This window comes from Glandiceps talaboti, chromosome 17 (genome assembly GCF_964340395.1).
Source record: "Glandiceps talaboti chromosome 17, keGlaTala1.1, whole genome shotgun sequence".
NCBI lineage: Eukaryota > Metazoa > Hemichordata > Enteropneusta > Spengelidae > Glandiceps > Glandiceps talaboti.
The window spans coordinates 21089943-21112305 of NC_135565.1; the positions used below are offsets into that span (position 1 = coordinate 21089943).

At 34.7% G+C, this 22363-nt stretch overlaps 1 protein-coding gene across 1 annotated transcript in view; it reads left to right on the plus strand.

The window, feature by feature from the left end:
• The first annotated feature begins 1873 nt into the window (after positions 1–1873).
• Positions 1874–22363, plus strand: part of LOC144448695 (AP-2 complex subunit alpha-2-like) — a 34268-nt gene continuing 13778 nt past the window's right edge. The window contains exons 1-10 of the mRNA XM_078138981.1: positions 1874–2009; positions 14651–14730; positions 15344–15412; positions 16293–16435; positions 17091–17284; positions 17774–17903; positions 18656–18757; positions 20045–20215; positions 20842–20930; positions 21583–21654. Coding sequence (XP_077995107.1) covers positions 14667–14730; positions 15344–15412; positions 16293–16435; positions 17091–17284; positions 17774–17903; positions 18656–18757; positions 20045–20215; positions 20842–20930; positions 21583–21654 — 1034 coding nt within the window. The 5' untranslated portion in view covers positions 1874–2009; positions 14651–14666. The remainder of the gene's footprint in view (positions 2010–14650; positions 14731–15343; positions 15413–16292; positions 16436–17090; positions 17285–17773; positions 17904–18655; positions 18758–20044; positions 20216–20841; positions 20931–21582; positions 21655–22363) is intronic.

Sequence of the window (22363 nt, forward strand, 5' to 3'; positions counted from 1 at the left end):
TTTTAGATGAATCTAATAAAAACATAGGGTGTATTATAGAGTTCATATGTAACATAGTTGTAACACAAGGTGGCAGGAAGTTATCACAATGCATTCAACACAATAGCTCTTAGTTTCATTAAATAAAACTATGTTGTTTAGGCATCATGGGAAATCTTAAACGGATTCATGACAAGATAAATACACCATCAATCATTGAATGTTTACAACTTTAGATGGATCATCGGGAAAGCGGTTTACTGTATCCATTTATCAGGTGAGGAGACAGATGAATCTTATTACGATAATCCATAGTTAGTGTCTAGTGGTAAAGTAATTCCAGTAACAGCTTGTCGTTCATTATATCCCGTATTCAAATTGCTAATCATTAATATATATAAATTCTGTGTCCTTCCTTTAACTCATGCTTCGCACTCATTTAAATAGTCTTGTTTACCCATGCCCCCAGCTGGAGTCAAGAGGCTGGATAACTCGCTAAGCGACCCTTGGGTCGCCCTCTAGTGGTGAATGTACCAGCATTAACAGCTCCTGTGGAGTCAGGATGGTGGAGTGGACTCATTCACGAAATAACAGCTAAAATAACACTAAAACTTAAAAAGTCACCAAAACAGATGAAAACCCCCACAAAACCGCAACAAGACGCTACAATTATTGCAGCTAGTTTGCGAGAATGCTAGGCGATTAGCATATGGTACGGTACTGTAGGTTTATTCAATGGAACTGTTACCTAGAGTTTTTCCTGACATTCTGTAATACATTGTATATTGGCTTTTAATGAGATTACTATTGTTATCAATAGACCATACAACACCCTGGGCCAATGCCTCGATGACTATGACACAGGGGTGTGTAATGTGATCATAGATTGTTGTTTTCTTATTGCTTAGAATGTTTTCTTAGAAAAATATCGTACGAATCTTGCTGCTACAAATGTTTCAATCTCTATACTACGAAGAAATATTAAAGGGTGGTCATCTTTTTTCGTTAACCTTTCAAATTTGAACAAAACATGCACATTTGCAACAGAAACATATATACCTGCATGAAGAATAGGTGCCAAGTAAAGTTATACAGGGTTGTGAATCGATGTCCCCCTTGTCTCTTCCCCTTACATGTAGGAATATATATTAGTCAAAAGGTTGTTATATTTAGTCTGTAGACCTGGAAAACAACAATCTATGAAAAATTACACGCCCCTGTGGACTATGATTGAAAAAATAAATTGTACATAGATAAAATGATGCAATGGCAATCCAATTTAATAATTAATACATACAAAAACGCTAAAATGTTCAAAGCATAACAATACTCCCTGTAGACCCCATGTAAGGTTATTTTCCTTGTAATGAACGTTAATTCTTGGAAAAAATACCCCCCCCCCCTCTCCCCATACACATACATAGTTAGGCCTATTTTTTTTTTTTAAATGTGTGGTTCCAATTACACTCAATTTCACAACAGGTGGGGTAGGTAGATTTTTTATTTTATGTTATTATATTTTTTTAATGTATGAGTGTCAAGTTCAGATTTTCCATTGTTTCCCAAATGGTCTTTGCGCTCTTTATTTCTTCCGATCAGATGTATGTAGCAATTACAGATTGGAAAAAACAGTTTTATATTGTCTCTCTCGTTGATGTCATTTTCCGCATCCACTGTTTCTTTTGAGACTTCCCAATTTTTGCTATGTTGTTATTTTTTTCTCGAATGCGTAAAAAAAGTTTAGGATCGGCAGTGAAAAGCTAGGTAGGGTCGGGTAACCGGAACCAAACAATTATTGAATATGAGTGTTCCCGGTCCCGCTTTCTGAACTCTATGCAAGAAATCGATAGTAAGGGCGCCCTCTTTTAACAACTAGCCCTGTCACGTGACAAGGTGGAGCCTCGCCATCGTGTCCGTAATGGCAGACGTTTTACTCGGATAAGGAGAATCTGATCGTTTCATTTTCTCTTTACAATTTATACAGGGTGAATCCAAACTCGACACCACTTCACGTTTGATACAGGTTTTCCGTAAGTATAGCTCGTTACTTTATAATATTGTGCTGAAAACAATTTTACAGGCGACTTCGATTGTAAAGCATGGGCAGATACCGCTTCCTGTTTCACCGGTCACACCGTGTATGTACGCCTACTGACTTGCCCGGACGTCCACTTCATTCAAATATTTCATGTATATTATATATTTTGGACGTATATTAAATTTTATGTAGTTTAAAGTGAGACGAAAGCGCCAGATGTTTGATTTTATTTTTCTGTCGAGAGCATAATTATTTCAATAGTTAGAGGTGAAAGCGTCAATGTCATGTCACCCCTGCTCGTGTACCAATCAATGACCTGGTGACGACCTGCGAGTTTACTCCCACTTGGGCAAATAGAAAAATCTGTATTTTTCGCACTATCTCTGAATTCTACCATTTTCTTAATTTAGTTGAAGGCTAATGTAATCAATTAAAGTTAATTGAAGCGTTACTCGTCACATTAATGTGCATACCATGTTCACTCAAGTTGCAATTTGCTGACATGTCGACAGCATAATAAGATGTACATGCAAATGAACATGGCAAAGTTACTATAAATCACAAGTGAGATTGGCCACCGACCTTCGAGAAGTACAGAATATTTACAGTTACACCAAGAGAGACATCTCCACCTCCTTTTGGGCCACACACCCATTATTTCCAGTAGTGATATCAAATGATTGCTATTGGCTGGATCTAGGTCTAGAAATTTAAGTTCAAGTTGTCGTGGGAGTTGTGAAGCAGTAAAAATCAAAATACCAATTACCATATTATTGCTTACTCACTGGCAAATGAAAGTGTGACAAAAAAAGCTAACTTGAACTCAGTGCTTTATGAATCATTTACAACAATTGAAATACATTGTAATTTCCACTGTGATGCTATACATTTATTTATTTCATGTGTACAAGTGACATGAGTAATTTGTTTATAATGTTGACACTTTTAGCACTATTTTGATAAGAGAAGACTACATCAAATATTTGTATGTAACATTGACAATGTGACACAATATTACTTATTACTGGTTTCACACCCTTGTTCCTATAATGAAAGTAGGTCATTTGTAAACCTGGACACTGCACTACAGTAGTTTTACCTGTATATATTTATTTTAAGATCTTACAGGTACATGCAAGTAACAAACCATTATTAAACAATAATGTACACGCTCCCAGCCCATAATGGACGAAAGCAAACTTTGAACGACATGCCGAGCCCATTATGGAGTGCAAAGTTTGTTTGAGTCCATTATGGACTGGGAGGGCGTACATTATTGTTATTATTTTATAGTTTTGCCAATTCCAGTGAATTTGTAGACCGAGAAATGCAAAACAATGTATAATATACACAGCGCTGAACATCGTCTGCCATGTTCGGCCCGGAAGCTGAATACTAATCATAGCGACACACGTACGTACACATACACACACATATACACTTCAATGAACTGCTGTGAACACAAATTTGTTTCATGAATGCGTTGTATTTTTAAACAGTAGAAATGACAATCATAAGTAACAACATACATTTCGAAAAAATACCTAGTCGTTTGAAGAAACAGAACAAATAAGCTTGTATTGTTATGCTCGTTCCGGGGCCGCGATGCCCAATAACGGAGTACATTATCAGTAATAATGTACATGTACAGCGATGACGTCACAAAATTCACTGGAATTGGTAATGCTATAATATAATATGAAATATGTCAATGTTTATAATTATTATAATTATAAATATCCATTTATACCATAATACCCATACTACAAGATACAGTGTACAAATTACAAATAATAACATGATGTGTTATACTAGTATGTATTTTTTCTTCTATGTGCATCATATGTTTACACACTGTCTAAACCCAAAGGAAGGGGGGGGGGGGGAGATGTTTATTCCATATAAATTTTGACAAAATACATTAAATGAGCTTTCAAAACTGTTCTCCAAATTATCAATGGTAGTGACTTTGTGAGGGATGAATATATTCAGAAAGAAACCCACAACTTTTCCGAAGATAAATTCATTAAACATGATTACATTTACTTTGTATGTCAAATGTACTTGTCTACTGACATGTCATACATCATATTTTATCAAAAGTGTACTGGCTAAAGAAAGTTGCACCATTCCAAGTAGGTTTTGACATCTACAAAATTAAACCTTTACACATATATAAGTAGTTATGTAGTTACTAGTATCTATGTGATGTACATGTACATATAATTGAAATGATAAGAATTGTCAAGTGTTGTGAAGTGTAGCTTTGTTGTATCACTCTCTGCCTCATGTATGTGTACAAGATATGCAAGACCCTGTGGTACAAGTGTACAGAATGTATGTGACCCTGTGGTAATGGTACAGGTTTACAAAATCTGTGTGACCCTGTGGTACAAGTTTACCAAATGTACATGTATGTTACCCTATTATAAGTGTACAAAATATATACACATGTACAAAAATGTACTACGTAACATTGTACATGACTCTGCGATATAAGTTTACAAACTGTACATGTACATGTATGTGACCCTGTGGTACATCTACATTTGTGTACATGAATACAAGACCCTCAGGTATAATGTACAAAATATACAGTACATGATTCCCTGTGGTACAAGTTACAGCAGTTTACATGATTCCCTGTGGTACAAGTTTACAGAGTTTACATGACTCCCTGTGGTACAAGTTTACAGCAGTTTACATGACTCCCTGTGGTATAAGTTTACAGAGTTTACATGACTCCCTGTGGTACAAGTTTATAGAGTTTACATGACTCCCAGTGGTACAGGTTTACAGAGTTTACATGACTCCCTGTGGTACAAGTTTGGCTCTTGGGAAACATATATTATATGGACTGATCTCCATCAGATTACAGCTAAATGAACTATATCTGTATGAATAAGAACTTGTTTTAAGTACAAGAAAGAAGCAACAAACAAATACCCAGGCAAAAAAGAGCATATTTTGGTGATGTAATTTTTGTCTGTTTCACAGAACTTGCGTGAAATGTTTTGTCTATTATGGTTTTGTCTTGATTAAATAGTTTTTACTGTGATTATTGTATCAATGGATAAAGGGATAAAATGGCAGCATTCTTCTGGTAAGGAATCACCAACAACTTCACAGTATCTGTACATTTGTACATGTACCTGTCTGTTAGCCAACTCTTTTTCATCCCAAATCCCCCCCCCCCCCCAATCTTACCTTAGCCTGAAATCAATGATAACAATTAAAAGATACAATGATTAAGTCATTCAGATTTATTTCCAGTAAAATTAGATCATTTGAATAAACACATAGTATTCAGTTATTGATTCTGACTTCAAATATTCTGTTAAAATCACCAAATTTATGAATGATTCATGACTGTAGTACATTTCATGGTTGAGAATGATGGCTACACTCTTGACTCTACATGTACATGTACATGTTTCTATTAATTCACAAATGTATATGTATGTATGCAGTAATCACTCATGTGTACACTGTTAATTTACCATGAATATAACCTAGCAATCCATGCCATCCATTTTCCAGCTACATCATGTATGAATACAATTTGGCAATCCATGCTGTCCTATTTTACAGCCATGAATATAACCTGGCAATCCATGCTGTCCTATTTTACAGCCATGAATATAACATAGCAATCCATGCTGTCCTATTTTACAGCTATCAATATAACCTGGCAATCCATGCTGTCCTAATTTACAGCTATGAATATAACCTGGCAATCCATGCTGTCCTATTTTACAGCCATCAATATAACCTGGCAATCCATGCTGTCCTAATTTACAGCTATGAATATAACCGGGCAATCTATGCTGTCCTATTTTACAGCCTTGAATATAACCTGGCAATCCATGCTGTCCTATTTTACAGCCATGAATATAACATAGCAATCCATGCTGTCCTATTTTACAGCCATGAATATAACCTGGCAATCCATGCTGTCCTATTTTACAGCTATCAATATAACCTGGCAATCCATGCTGTCCTATTTTACACATATAGCCATACTGTCTTGTGTTTATGTAGAAACACCATGTGGAGTAGCCTGTCCTAATCCATATGGCACAAATACAGTGACAGTATATATATTTTATAACCAAAATTAAAATTATATGTAAAGGTACTAATCCTTTTTATGTTTCCAATCATATCAAATTATATTGATACAAAATCAGAATGAGAATCAGTTATCAGCTGTCAAAGGGTTGCCTTGCAAAAATCAGGACAGATTGTGATTGAAGGTCAAAGGTCGTAGGTCATATGATATCAGACAGGAAGCAGAATACAAAGTAACATACATTGTATTTTAGCTGTTAATAGTAAGGTGAACTAAGCTTACATTTGCATTTAAGTTAGATGTAAAAAAAATTGTATGGTACCAATAATACTCAATTTTAGAATAGCCGGGGTAGTTATTTTTTTTTTTTTATAAAAAAAATGTTCATACATGTAGATGAGTGTCTTGTTCAGGTAGTTATGTTGTCCATTGTTTTCCATATGTTCTCTATGTCATTGGTTTCTTTTCATCAGATGTACAGCCATTACAGATTGGAAGAACAGTTTTATATTGTCTCTTTAAGTTGATGTCAGTTTCTGCATCTACTATTAGCTTGCAAGACTTCACAGTTTTCGTGATTTTTATAATTTTTTCTCAAATACGTAAAAAAAAGTTTCGGGTCAGCGTGAAAAAATAGGTGGAGTCGGGTAACCAGAATCAAACAGTGTTTTTTATTAGGCCTTATTATACACAGCAAGGATACCCATACATGTATATTTGAACTACATTTGTACATGTATCAAGCCTGATGCATATACATATCTATTGAACTGTTAATTATGTTAATGAAATATAAATTGATAGATAAGAATTTATACTACATGTATGTGTATTCATTTAAGTGCTATATTAATTTAAGTGTAGAAATAGTTGAGAGTGAATATTTGTATGATGTATTGCAAAGTACATGTAAGATTTCTATGTAAGTCCTTCTGTTGGCTTAGACCATAACAAAAATAATATCTTGGTAAAATGTGAAGTGCTGTCCCCAATAGACAAATCAGGAAATTTACAAATATGAAAGAATGCATGGGTTTGTTAGTTATTTTCTACTGTGCAAGTCTGATATATCCAAGAAATTATACACAGTTCTGGCTATAATATTATATAAGAAATCATACACTATTTAGGCTTAGACCCATTATTTAAGAAATCATACACTATTTAGGCTTACACCCATTATTTAAGAAATCATACACTATTTAGGCTTACACCCATTATATAGATTAAAAAGCCCAGGGTTATGTGGTAAGTTCAGTTTGTATATTTTATTTGTAGTGACGTCCTAGGGGATGAATTCTCTGTAAATAGTACTAATCTGAGAAATACTAATTTGTGATCATTTTAATCAACCTAAAAGAAGGTTACCTTCTCACTTGACATTGTGTTTTATACTTATTTTTAACCCATCATCTTGTAATAATCATACCTTTGTTGTTTTAGGCTCAGTCTGACAACACTTAATATAATCATCAATACAATGACAGAAGACATACAGTACATGAAACACCAATGTCAGTGTGCTCTCTAATCATAGCCAAATTTTGTTGTGAGTCAAAATTTAAAAAACTGGGATTTCTTGTGAGTCACCACATGTAGTAAGAGATAGGGGAACATCAAATGTTGGTGTATCACTAGAAATTGTGTGCGTCAGTTGTACATTGTATGTCAAGTTGGCTTAGAGGACACACTGCACACCATCATACACACATGTACATACATACACCATCATACACACATGTACATACATACACCATCATACACACATGTACATACATACACCATCATACACACATGTACATACATACACCATCATACACACATGTACATACATACACCATCATACACACATGTACATACATACACCATCATACACACATGTACATACATACACCATCATACACACATGTACATACATACACCATCATACACACATGTACATACATACACCATCATACACACATGTACATACATACACCATCATACACACATGTACATACATACACCATCATACACACATGTACATACATACACCATCATACACACATGTACATACATACACCATCATACACACATGTACATACATACATCATCATACACACATGTACATACATACACCATCATACACACATGTACATACATACACCATCATACACACATGTACATACATACACCATCATACACACATGTACATACATACACCATCATACACACATGTACATACATACACCATCATACACACATGTACATACATACACCATCATACACACATGTACATACATACACCATCATACACACATGTACATACATACACCATCATACACACATGTACATACATACACCATCATACACACATGTACATACATACACCATCATGTACACATGTACATACATACACCATCATACACACATGTACATACATACACCATCATACACACATGTACATACATACACCATCATGTACACATGTACATACATACACCATCATACATACATGTACATACATACACCATCATACACACATGTACATACATACACCATCATGTACACATGTACATACATACACCATCATACACACATGTACATACATACACCATCATGTACACATGTACATACATACACCATCATACACACATGTACATACATACACCATCATACACACATGTACATACATACACCATCATGTATATCAAATTAAGTGACAATTATATTTATAGAAAAAAAAGCCATTGAACCATAAATATCCATATATTGTGTCTTGAAACCTATTTCCTAGTATAATTATTTAATTGCATTTGTGATAATTTACATGTACATCTGCCGTTGTATATATCAGTATAACTGAAATTTTCTAATGATAGATTATACAAACTTCTAATAATGTACATTGTACACCATTTGAACTGTGTTGTCATGACAACAACCCACCTCTATGGTGGATCTGATAAGTGTATAATTCATCATGCATCCTAACACTGTCAATGTATAAATTGTGCATGTTAAGTATTCTAGGCAGACTTTTTAGAATCTTTAAAAATGAAACAGGCAGGTAAAGAAAGAATATGACCTCGTATGACCTCTAGAGTAAATGAATCCCATGGTATTTGTTATTTTTGTTATTATAGTTATCAGAAGTGATCTGTGGATAATAAGTGTGGTGTGGGTAAATTGAAGGTACGGTTAATGTGTGGGGTAGTGAAGGTATTTCTTGCTTGGATGTAGTCTAGGGGAAGTCAAATATACAAAGAGCTAATTTGGACGTCATATACTAAATTATATAATGCTATACCATTTAGATGTTATTCCCTGAGACTTTTCTTCATTCAGCCGAGGAAAATATGAGTGCCCAAAGGGGTCTTTGTCACAACAAGTTGCTAGACGAGTAGTGACAACCCTTTGGTCACAAGTATTTTTCGGCTGAATCAAGAAAAAATATTGGAGAATATCATAATTGTACCAATGCCAGTAATATCAAAGAAAAGTCAGGGAAAGTAATGGCAATTTTGAGCATTTTGACTCATATTTCGGACACAGCAGAACCAGTGACATAGACATGTGTTATTGTGACATAGAACGACCAGAGTATATATTCCATATTTTTTGTTCAACTTGGCTAATGCATATAAAACTGAATATGAATAACTTACTCAATTCCTTAACTCATGTACAGTGTTCAGTCATAATTCCATCTGTAAAAATTTCTGAACTTCAACAACTTTATGACTTCATTCTGATAGCAAAATCACTGTTTTTTCAAGGTAGTGAAATTTTCTAAATGCTAACAATTTGGTTTAAGTAATTACACTTTGAAATTGACACTTTTCAGGTTATGAGATGCCCAGTCTTCAAGTTTAATGACTCACATAGAACTCCAAAAATCAATAATTTAGATATTTTGAATTTGTGATTGTTAAGAGACCTCATGTGCTAGGTGATCCTCTTTCTCCCAAGGGAATATTTGTATGCAAGTAATTACTAGTTGGGCAAAACAGAATTATTATATTGAAATTAACATTGTTGTAAATTTTGTACTCATAGCCAAGTCGTGATATGAAATACAAGTACTGTATAAATACATGTACTGTATAACTACATTGAATGCTTTCTCCTGCTCTACATGTATATTGTACAGTTAGATTTACTGCAATTGGTTGTAATTTAATGAACCAGTACTAGAAGCAAGTGAAAAAGGTTTAGTAAAATATGTCTCATGTCCCAAAAGGATTAATTAAATTGTGCTTACATGTAAAGGGATGTAGTCTGTAACTTAATGGGTTCTGATGGTTCTACATTGTATTTATTTTATCTTGAAATATCCTCATAATGCTATCACAGAACCTCATGACGTGTGAATGTAAGTGTGGTGTACTTGGGGTATTTGCAGTGTTCTCTGTACATGCTGTACCCATACTTCGCAAGCGTAGCGAGTGAAAGTGCAGCAGAAAACACTGCAAGCACAAGTGCAAATACATGTACATACCGATAAGTACCCCTGAGTACAATGTACCTACATGTACATTGTACATTGTACACTTGAACTCGCATGGCATCGGGTTCTGTTATTATTACATCTGTTGATCTGAAATGGCAAAAATCATACAGCGCAATTATAAGATTTCATGTGTAGTAAATGATCGTGTCCTCATTTGCATACAATAATGTACAGGTATGCAATAATGTTTTCAGTATTGCGCTGTAGTGAAAATACCTCTGGTATGCACATACATTTGTATACATGTACATGTACCAGTGCAAGTATCTGGTACATTCAATGTATACATGTACATTATATTATCATTTAGAATTAGAATATATTTGTGTATTCAGTTACCACATCAATAAAATATCAAAATTATTTGGAAATAGAATCCACTTGTGCATGTATTCAGTTTCTACATGTATGTCTACAAAGATCAAAATTATTTAGAAATTGAATCTGTTTGTGTATTCAGATACGTGTACTATATCCACAAAATATCAAAATTATTTAGAAATAGAAGCTATTTATGTATTCAGTTACTACATCCACAAAAAGACATCCATATTAATTATTCAGAAGTTTGTAAGATTTAATACATTTAGGACATGAAATGACTGACAGTTGTACCTAATCTTAGATTACATAGAAATAAACTTATTCCCATGTGAATTCTAAGCGGATTTGACATCCATGTACATGTACATCTTCTAGATGTTAGCATACATTGTACATGTACCACAGATGTGTTTCTTCATTTTGTGGATATTCTCTAAGCTGACTTTCCTACACAGACATTTTCTAGATGTTAGCATACAATGTACTACAGAATGATGTGTTTCTTCATTTTGTGAATATTCTCTAAGCTGACTTTCCTACAGAGACGTTTCTAGATGTTAACCTATCACAGCTGTATTTCTTCATTTGTGAATATTCTCTAAGCTGACTTAGCCAACATGTACATGGGCATGTTCTACATATACATGATTGACATGTAGATGTTAGCCTATCATGGCGGTATTTCTTCATTTTGTATAATTTAGAAATACCTAGAAAATTTAATAGCATGATAAACATTATGACATATTATAATATTAATAAAAATATGGTAAATTAATAATCTAAGATCCAGAATTGAAAAAATAATCCAATTCCTCTGATCTCCAATTCAACATGATAAATCAAATTTTGTTGTAATAATTAATATTCAAAAATTCTTGTGATGTGAATTTTCAGGAAAATACAAGTTCGTAAATGAGTTAAACTTTAACATAATGAATAAATTAAATTTCTTTCAACTAGACAGATAAACCAAATTTCTATACAATCTAGGAATCAATAGGAATATTGAAATCCAATTTGTATTTGAGAAGAACTACAATTGTATTGAAAGGTTGACCCTGTCTGAGTGAACAATGCACATTATACCAAGCACAAGCTACATTGTAAGTTGAACAAAAAATATGGAATATATACTCTGGTCATTCTATATGTATGTCACAAACAGTGCACGTCTATGTTACAACAATGTGTATCTATGTCGCTTGTTCTGTTGTGTTTGAAAAATGAGTTGAAACATTGAAAAAATTACCAATACTTTCCCTGATTTTTCTTTGATATTACTGGTGCTGGTATAATTATGTTATTCTCCAATATTTTTCTTTATTCAGCCAGAAAATACTTGTGACCTAATGGTTGTCACTACGAGTCTAGCACTTGTAGTGACAAAGGTCACTTAGGTCTCTCGTATTTTCCTTGGCTGAATGAAGAAATCTATTGGGGGAATAACATCTTATTGTACTGTGGACTGTATGTATGCTTGTAGAGCAATCTTATGTGTGTACAAACAGTACATGTACTATTGACAGTATTGTATCAGTTCTACTGATGTAGTATTCTTTGAATGAATGGCATGCATCAGTTGTATGTACCATTAATGTGATTTATTGACATACTGTACAAACTGACTACTCTTCCTCTCAAGTCATCACAGGAATCTTTTATCTCCAGTGAACAAGTGAATGCACTCTACAACATATCTCATAGATTGTACTACATATACAGCTACTTAAGGAGAAATTTTATAACACAAACAACTGTCTAGACTACTAAATATATTTCTAATTTATGTTTTGACCATTACCATTAATCAGTTATAATTGCCTATGGGCATAATGAAATATTGTATGTAAATTATCATCTTAATAACAATATTAATACACGTCGTATCAATCATCATGTACAAAATGTAATGGAAGAAATTCAAATATTCAAATTAAGAATTTTTTTAGCTTGTAAACAAACCAGGAAATTTATATGAATTTTATGTACATAAATTTTGTGTCAGTGAAATTATATGTACCTGTAACTACTTATTTGCATAGCTGTGGTGATTTCAATTGGAAATTAATGTGTTCATGAATTTATAACTTCCTGACTAATTTACATATTATACATGTAGTTCAGTGATCTATCAGTTAAGTATTTTCCAATGCAGTCACTGAATATTCGTAAATACATGTACCTAATAACATTACTATTTTGTATCATGGTCATCCTGGAATAGAATATTAGCTCACAAGTGACTATGCTACGTGTACAATGTACATGTAGTGTAAACGAATGCATAAGGAATGAGTAAGACAGTCAGTCCGAATAAAAATAGATGCAATCCAACATTTTGAATAAAAATTCTTCATCAAGGAGTTCAAGGCACGACAAGTAGGTTAACACCTGACTACATGAGTATATCTAAATGTTATGGAATAGAACGACAACCGTGCAAGATTGACTGTTATATGCGTAAAAAAGATCTAAAATTCACACGCACCAAAGGGAACCCTAAAGAACACAACTGAAATATAGAATAAGTGGAGTTAGATATTAGGGAATGATATAAATAATCTATTAATTCCACGGGGTTCCAGCATTACGAGACGGAAAATGATTTCCCCCCTCCTTCAACCTCAATCGACTCATCGCCAGAAACATTACAAATTCCTGAAATAGACATATCTGATACACTACATTTATGATCATTGGTGATAAAATGCACAGATACGGGATAGTTACAATTCTTGTGTCTGGTAAGACAGAGATGTTCCACAAAATGATCACCAAGATGACGTACAGTCGAACATGTACATTTTGTATACATGTATATAGAAAGCCACATTTCTGGCATGTAACGCAATACACTACATTAGTACTAATACAAGTAAATCTACTCGTAACAGCCACACTGTTCTTAGGGCCAAAAACATGATTAGTATTAATAATGAAACGACATGTACCACATCGAGTACGATCGCATGGAAATGAATATACAGTGTACATTTGTAGTTTCCTAGAGGTGAAATGACAGATACATGTACATGTAAAGTCAGGCTCCATCCCCTCTGTGATTATCCAAACATACAAATGTACACATACATGTACATGTCAACTTATCACAGTTAATGAATTGCAATAGGATTGATGTATTGTGATACTTTGATATTTACTAGTTTTAATATTTACTACATAATGTTGGTATTCACCTCACTGTACTCTATGGCTGACATTGAAAATATTATACTTTGATATTTACTAGTTTTAATATTTACTACATGTAGTTGGTATTCACCTCACTGTACTCTATGGCTGACATTGAAAATATTATAATTTGTATAGTAAGCAATTAATCATAATCAGGTGACTTATTCATAATTAATTCAATAGTACATATTGTATGTACAATGTACATGTACATGTACATGTAAGGTTATTTGGAACACATTTTTCAGATTTCTGTATAGTGTACATATATACATGTATATCTGTCTGTCGGTCTGTCGGTCTGTCTGTCTGTCTGTCTGTCTGTCTGTCTGCCTGCCTGTCTGCCTGTCTGTCTAACTGTCTAACTCTGTCTGTCTGTCTGTCTGTCTGTCTGTCTGTCTTACTGTCTGTCTCTGTCTGTCTGTCTGTCTGTCTAACTGTCTGTCTAACTGTCTGTCTGTCTCAATTATAAAAGGAAAGTGTAACATCGCTCACAAATAGACTAGAAACAAAACAAGATGTCATTATTGCTTCCTTCTGATTTCAGAGTTGAGAGGTGAACCATGCCGGCTGTCAAGGGAGAGGGAATGAGAGGACTTGCTGTCTTTATCTCAGACATCAGAAATTGTAAGTAGCTTTATATGTGTACATTTGTACATTGTATCATACATTTTTGTATACATTGACAATGCAGACGATACAATGTACATATGACGGACACAGACATACACAGTGATTGTGTATGACACGGTGATCAGTGGGATGGGGAGGGATCCTTGGTATTGGGGAGGGATACCAAATGTTTGGGATAGATGCCAGATGTTTAGAATAGATACCAGATGTTGGGGAAGGATACCAGGTGTTGGGTACAGATACACATGTACCAGGTGTTAGGGAGGGATACCAGGTGTTGGGTACAGATACACATGTACCAGGTGTTGGGGAGGGATACCAGGTGTTGGGTACAGATACACATGTACCAGGTGTTGGGAGGAATAGAGGACTGAAAGCACACATTTGAGAGTGGTATAGTGATTGTGAGTACATGTCATCTTCACATGTCATTTTATGTCTGTGCAAACGTACAATTTATTACTAAAAAATGGCCAATTTCAATTTAACTACACATGTAGTTACTTAAAGCGCATGACACATGATACATTTTACCAGACACAACTCCAAAAACAATGTCAGTCAGTCAGTTTATTACATGTACATGTATCTGTTGCTACATTTTCAGGTAAAAGTAAGGAAGCAGAAATCAAAAGGATTAACAAAGAACTTGCCAATATCAGGTCAAAGTTTAAAGGTGAGTCAATCATTTTGACCTCAGTCAAATTAATCTTGTCAATACAATATGTGACAGCATCTCTGCCAAGCTCTTACACATTGATACTATATACATCACTGCCTTCAATGGCAGCCACTCTTGACTTATCACAGAATTTATATTACATGCTTGCCACTCTTATGAAGTGCATATTATGATACACAACTTTTGAATTGTTGTCAACTTAAGAGTAAACATAGGCTTAATTCTAAAAGATATATATATATATATATATATATATATATATATATATATATATATATATATATATATATATATATATATATATATATATATATATATATATATATATATATATATATATATAGATATATATATAGATATATATAGATACATGTGTATATACAAATAGAGTACTTGTATGTAAACCAGCTGACCAACATTCCTGTACATACATTATTTCCAATATTTCCTGTATATACATTGAACCTTGCCAAAATTTGTTCAATTGATATAAAAATTTCACCAAACAGAAAAGGTTACTGTATTCAAAAGTGAATCATGTACATGTACATGTATGTACATTACAGTTCATATCAATTGTATTTGAATGCTATGGTCTTTTGACAAATACAGTAATATGGCATCTACTGAATGCAGACTTTTTAAAGGCAATTCTGTGTATGAGCTTGCATTGCTTCCAGAATCCATTAGTACCATAGTAGAATGTTATGTACACAAAACTGTCTTAGCTTTCCTTTCATTGACAACCAGTGTGCCCTCTAATGATAGCCAAATTTTGAGCAGTGTTTGCTATTAGGATATTGCTGTGGTTTATTCATTGGTTTTGATATCTTTCATTGTATGACATGTTTTGATGTGTTCTAATGTTCCGTAGGTGACAAGACATTGGACGGTTACCAAAAGAAGAAATATGTTTGCAAGTTATTATTCATTTTCCTACTTGGACATGACATTGATTTTGGTCACATGGAAGCTGTCAATCTACTCAGCTCCAATAAATACACAGAGAAACAAATTGTAAGTACCTCACTCAAACACACATTTACTGTTGTTTTGATAATATCACACACACACACACACACACACACACACACACACACACACACACACACACACACTCACACACACACACACACTCACACACACACACACATGCACACACACTTACACATACACAGACATACACACATGCACACACAGACATACATTCACACACAAACATACATTCATGGACATGCACACACAAACAAACATATACATACAAACACACATACACACACAGACATACACACATACATGCACACACACACAATACACATTCACACAAATATACATGGACATACACACACAAACAAACACACACACACAAACAAACATACACATACAAATACACACACACACACACACACACACACACACACACACACACACATTTGCACTTGTGCTTGCAATGTTTTCTGCTGCAAGCACTCACTCAAATACCCCAAGTACACCACACTTTCACTCGCTATGCTAATGAAAGTACTGCTACAGAGAACACTGCAAGCACTCACACAAATACCCAGAGTACACCACACTTTCCCTCATAAGTCATGGTTTCTGTCATAATTTCTTTGTGTGTGGTTTTACAGTACTATCAGTTATCAGTTTCTTTGTCTGTTTTTTTTTTCAGGGTTATCTGTTCATCTCTGTTCTAGTCAGTGAAAACAGTGAATTGATGAAGTTGATTGTGCAACATATTAAGAATGATTTGATGAGTCGTAACTCAGTCCACATCTGTTTAGCACTTCATTGTATCGCTAATATTGGAAGCAAAGAGATGTCTGAAGCGCTGGGTAATGAAATACCAAAACTACTAGTATCTGCGTAAGTCATGTAAACTTTTTAATACATCTCAAGTAGACTGTAGTGTTTGTTATGCTGTTAGTTGTTTGCTTCATGTGAATGTAAACAAATGAGAAATATAGTGTGGCCAAATTGTTGATTTCCCACAAAAAATAGCAATCTACTGTCTCGGCTTAATGATAGCCCCTCAACACTCTGTGTTTTCTGTAAAATAATCATGTAAACAAAGAGAAAATACAGTGTTTTAATTCAGTGGTTTGTTTACTGGATCACATGTGATGTTCAATACAACTGATGCTGTATGTCTTCCATTACATCTTGAAACAGAAACAAAAATAGGGGTACTGGACTCAAAAAGTTTATGCTCATGTTGTGTATTGTGATAGTGAAAAGACAGGTATGATCACTGGAATCATATGGCCCTTGTAATGCCCTGATAAGGCATTCTAAAGGTTAAAATAAAGAAAAATATGAGAATGCTCACAATTCTGTTGTATTTTTTGTTTCCAGTGATACCCTGGACACTGTAAAACAGAGTGCATCTTTGTGTTTACTTCGACTGCTCAGAACATCACCAGATTCTATAGAACCTGGCGAGTGGATAAACAGAGCTGTTCATTTATTAAATGATCAACATATGGTGAGTGAAAAACAGTGGATGTCTCCACCTACAACCAGTTGTACCTTGAGGTATATCTCTTCAAAGCAATTAGTAATAAACAGTAGCAGTCTGTCTACACTTCATATAATGTTTTATTTTTAGCTGTTCTGAAGTATTGATACAGTGTGTATTATTTGTTGCTGTTCTGACAGTTATTGATACAGTGTGTATTATTTGTTGCTGTTCTGCCAGTTATTGATACAGTGTGTATTATTTGTTGCTGTTCTGACAGTTATTGATACGGTGTGTATTATTTGTTGCTGTTCTGACAGTTATTGATACAGTGTGTATTATTTGTTGCTGTTCTGACAGTTATTGATACAGTGTGTATTATTTGTTGCTGTTCTGACAGTTATTGATACAGTGTGTATTATTTGTTGCTGTTCTGACAGTTATTGATACAGTGTGTATTATTTGTTGCTGTTCTGACAGTTATTGATACAGTGTGTATTATTTGTTGCTGTTCTGACAATTATTGATACAGTGTATTATTATTAGTGTAAATAATATTAATTGAAAGTTTATTAAGCAAATTGACATGTGTTTCTATTATACCTATATATGTGTGTTAGATATATACATGTACAGATCATCTTATTTCATATTTTTCTTTTTTGACAAAACCAAGGATTTGTTCTTAGCCTTGGCAAATTATAGTTTACTGGTTCATTCCATGATTTGTATAGTCTATAAAGATTACTTTTCAACCATAGAATATTTGTATATTCCAGGGAGTGGTGACGGCAGCTACAAGTTTGATTCATGAATTAGCTGGAAGAAATGCCGATGAGTGTAAGGGCTGTGTATCTCATGCCGTATCTAGGCTGAGTAGGGTAAGTGAAGAAGTATTGATGAGTGTAAGGGCTGTGTATCTCATGCCGTGTCTAGGCTGAGTAGGGTAAGTGAAGAAGTGTTGATGAGTGTAAGGGCTGTGTATCTCATGCCGTATCTAGGCTGAGTAGGGTAAGTGAAGAAGTGTTGATAAGTGTAAGGGCTGTGTATCTCATGCCGTATCTAGGCTGAGTAGGGTAAGTGAAGAAGTGTTGATGAGTGTAAGGGTTGTGTATCTCATGCCGTGTCTAGGCTGAGTAGGGTAAGTGAAGAAGTGTTGATGAGTGTAAGGGCTGTGTGTCCCTTGGTGTGTCTAGGCTGAGTAGGGTAAGTGAAGAAGTGTTGATGAGTGTAAGGGCTGTGTATCTCATGCCGTATCTAGGCTGAGTAGGGTAAGTGAAGAAGTGTTGATGAGTGTAAGGCCTGTGTATCTCATGCCGTGTCTAGGCTGAGTAGGGTAAGTGAAGAAGTGTTGATGAGTGTAAGGGCTGTGTATCTCATGCCGTGTCTAGGCTGAGTAGGGTAAGTGAAGAAGTGTTGATGAGTGTAAGGGCTGTGTATCTCATGCTGTGTCTAGGCTGAGTAGGGTAAGTGAAGAAGTGTTGATGAGTGTAAGGGTTGTGTATCTCATGCCGTGTCTAGGCTGAGTAGGGTAAGTGAAGAAGTGTTGATGAGTTTAAGGGCTGTGTATCTCATGCCGTATCTAGGTTGAGTAGGGTAAGTGAAGAAGTGTTGATGAGTGTAAGGGCTGTGTATCTCATGCCGTATCTAGGTTGAGTAGGGTAAGTGAAGAAGTGTTGATGAGTGTAAGGGCTGTGTATCTCATGCCGTATCTAGACTGAGTAGGGTAAGTGAAGAAGTGTTGGTGAGTGTAAGGGTTGTGTGTCCCTTGGTGTGTCTAGGAAAAGCTTCAACATTTCATTATACATATCTGTTTTCTAGTATCTGTCTGTTGTACTGACCATTTAGATTCAGGTGACATTACTGTAAATTGACCTATTGGATATCCTGTATGCATATTTTAGACATCAGTATTCAATTTCATGCAAACCTGGCACAAAGGTAACATTGTATATGGGACACATGCATTTTACTTTGTTTTGCAACATACATGTATGCAGATTTCACTGAATGGCGGCCATATTTGTAGTTAAAAAATCAATTTTTACTGCATAACTCAAGAACTTTAAAACATAGAGACTTCATTCAAGTGTCTACCTCATATTATCAGGTACATGTACATATGTCATCATCCAGAACTGACCAATCATATTGTCTCTTATTTACAGATTGTGACATCGTCCTACACTGATCTACAGGACTATACATATTACTTTGTACCAGCACCATGGTTATCTGTAAAATTACTTCGATTGTTACAATGCTATCCACCGCCAGAAGATGCAGCAGTCAGAGGAAGACTGAATGAATGTCTGGAAACCATACTGAATAAAGCCCAGGTAACGTACACCATATTTATTTAAAGTTTCTTATTTCATATACTTTTGGTAAAGTGTATGTAATTAGTATGTTTCTGTCTGGTTTTATTGATTTGTGTGTAATTACTGGCTGTTCTGTGTGGTTTTGATACACTGTGTGTAGTTAGTAGCTATTCTGTGTGGTTTTGATACAGTGTGTATAGTTAGTAGCTATTCTGTCTGGTTTTGATACAGTGTGTAGTTAGTAGCTATTCTGTGTGGTTTTGATACAGTGTGTGTAGTTAGTAGCTGTTCTGTCTGGTTTTGATACAGTGTGTGTAGTTAATAGCTATTCTGTGTGGTTTTGATACAGTGTATGTAGTTAGTAGCTATTCTGTCTGGTTTTGATACAGTGTATGTAGCTATTCTGTCTGGTGTGTGTAGTTAGTAGCTATTGTATTGGGGTGCTTGATTACAGTAGTAGTTTTGATAAAATGTCATGTATGCAACATTTTGTGTAATTTGTAGCTTTTCTGTCTGTAGTGGATACCATGTGTCAACACTTTGCAGTGGTTCTATTTACATTTGATTCAGTGTGTGTAGATTGTAGTTGTCTAGGTAGTATTATAGCTATTGTAAACTTTGTATCTCTCTGTCTCTCTCTATAGGAACCTCCTAAATCTAAGAAAGTTCAGCATTCCAATGCTAAAAACTCTGTCTTATTTGAAGCCATCAACCTAATTATTCATCATGACAGGTACGACCCCTCTACATATGAAATTTATTTTGATTATGAATGCCATAGTTTTATTAGATATTTACACAGTTTTTTAAAGAGCATCATTGTTACCTTTGAATGAACAGTCTTTCAGGTTTATATGCAAAAAGTCAAAATATGAAAATTGCATGGTACTGATTTGAGATTAGCTGAAAGACCCTATTTTTTGCACATATTGGAGTGATGTAAACTACAAGTACTAGTGCTAAATACTACTGTACTTACTCGTTTTAGCGTCCTGGGCGGATGTAACTCATCCAAACCATAAACTGGGGATGGGTTGTAACCTGCGTACCCTATTTTTGTTGAGGCCAAAACCATGTCTAATATTTACTGTCAATTCACCATGATAGCATTTACGTCCTTCTTTTATTTACTCACATATTCACCATTATCTCATCCAATTTTATTTAATGGGTAAGGGGTACTTAGATTGTGAACAATTTATCCCTTATTGTGGGCTTGCCAGTCTTCCTTAATGAACAACTAAACAAATACATGGTTGGGAGGGTGGGGATGGGCGGTGAACTGCAACTATTCTAAAAATAGACATTGTATGAACAAAAGCACTTGGCCTTTGCCCGTGTGAGGGCACTAATGCAAGTAAATATGTTATTACTTTGTATTGCAGTGAACCCAATTTATTGGTGAGAGCCTGTAATCAACTTGGACAGTTTTTACAACACAGAGAGACCAACCTAAGGTGAGTTTCACATAGTACTTGTTTTTTAGATAATTTTGATGCAGGCATATACAATCCAATTACTACACCAAGGGATTCTACAAATATCCATTTAGGTTTTGGACTATGACAGGGCTATGTTTCTATTATGTTGCTATGGAACTTTCAAGACTTTTCAAGTCAGTTCATATTCTATCCCAGGGCTATGTTGCTATCATGTTGCTATGGAACTTTCAAGACTTTTCAAGTCAGTTCATATTCTATCCCAGGGCTATGTTGCTATCATGTTGCTATGGAACTTTCAAGACTTTTCAAGTCAGTTCATATTCTATCCCAGGGCTATGTTGCTATCATGTTGCTATGGAATTTTCAAGACTTTTCAAGTCAGTTCATATTCTATCCCAGGGCTATGTTGCTATCATGTTGCTATGGAACTTTCAAGACTTTTCAAGTCAGTTCATATTCTATCCCAGGGCTATGTTGCTATCATGTTGCTATGGAACTTTCAAGACTTTTCAAGTCAGTTCATATTCTATCCCAGGGCTATGTTGCTATCATGTTGCTATGGAACTTTCAAGACTTTTCAAGACTCAGTTCATATTCTATCCCATAGTCAGCAAGGCATGGCAATGTATCATATCCACACCCATGGCCTGTAGAGGGATGGTTTTTAGGGAATTCCTATAGACTAAAATCTGTTCATATATATACTACAGTTGTCCTGATCTTT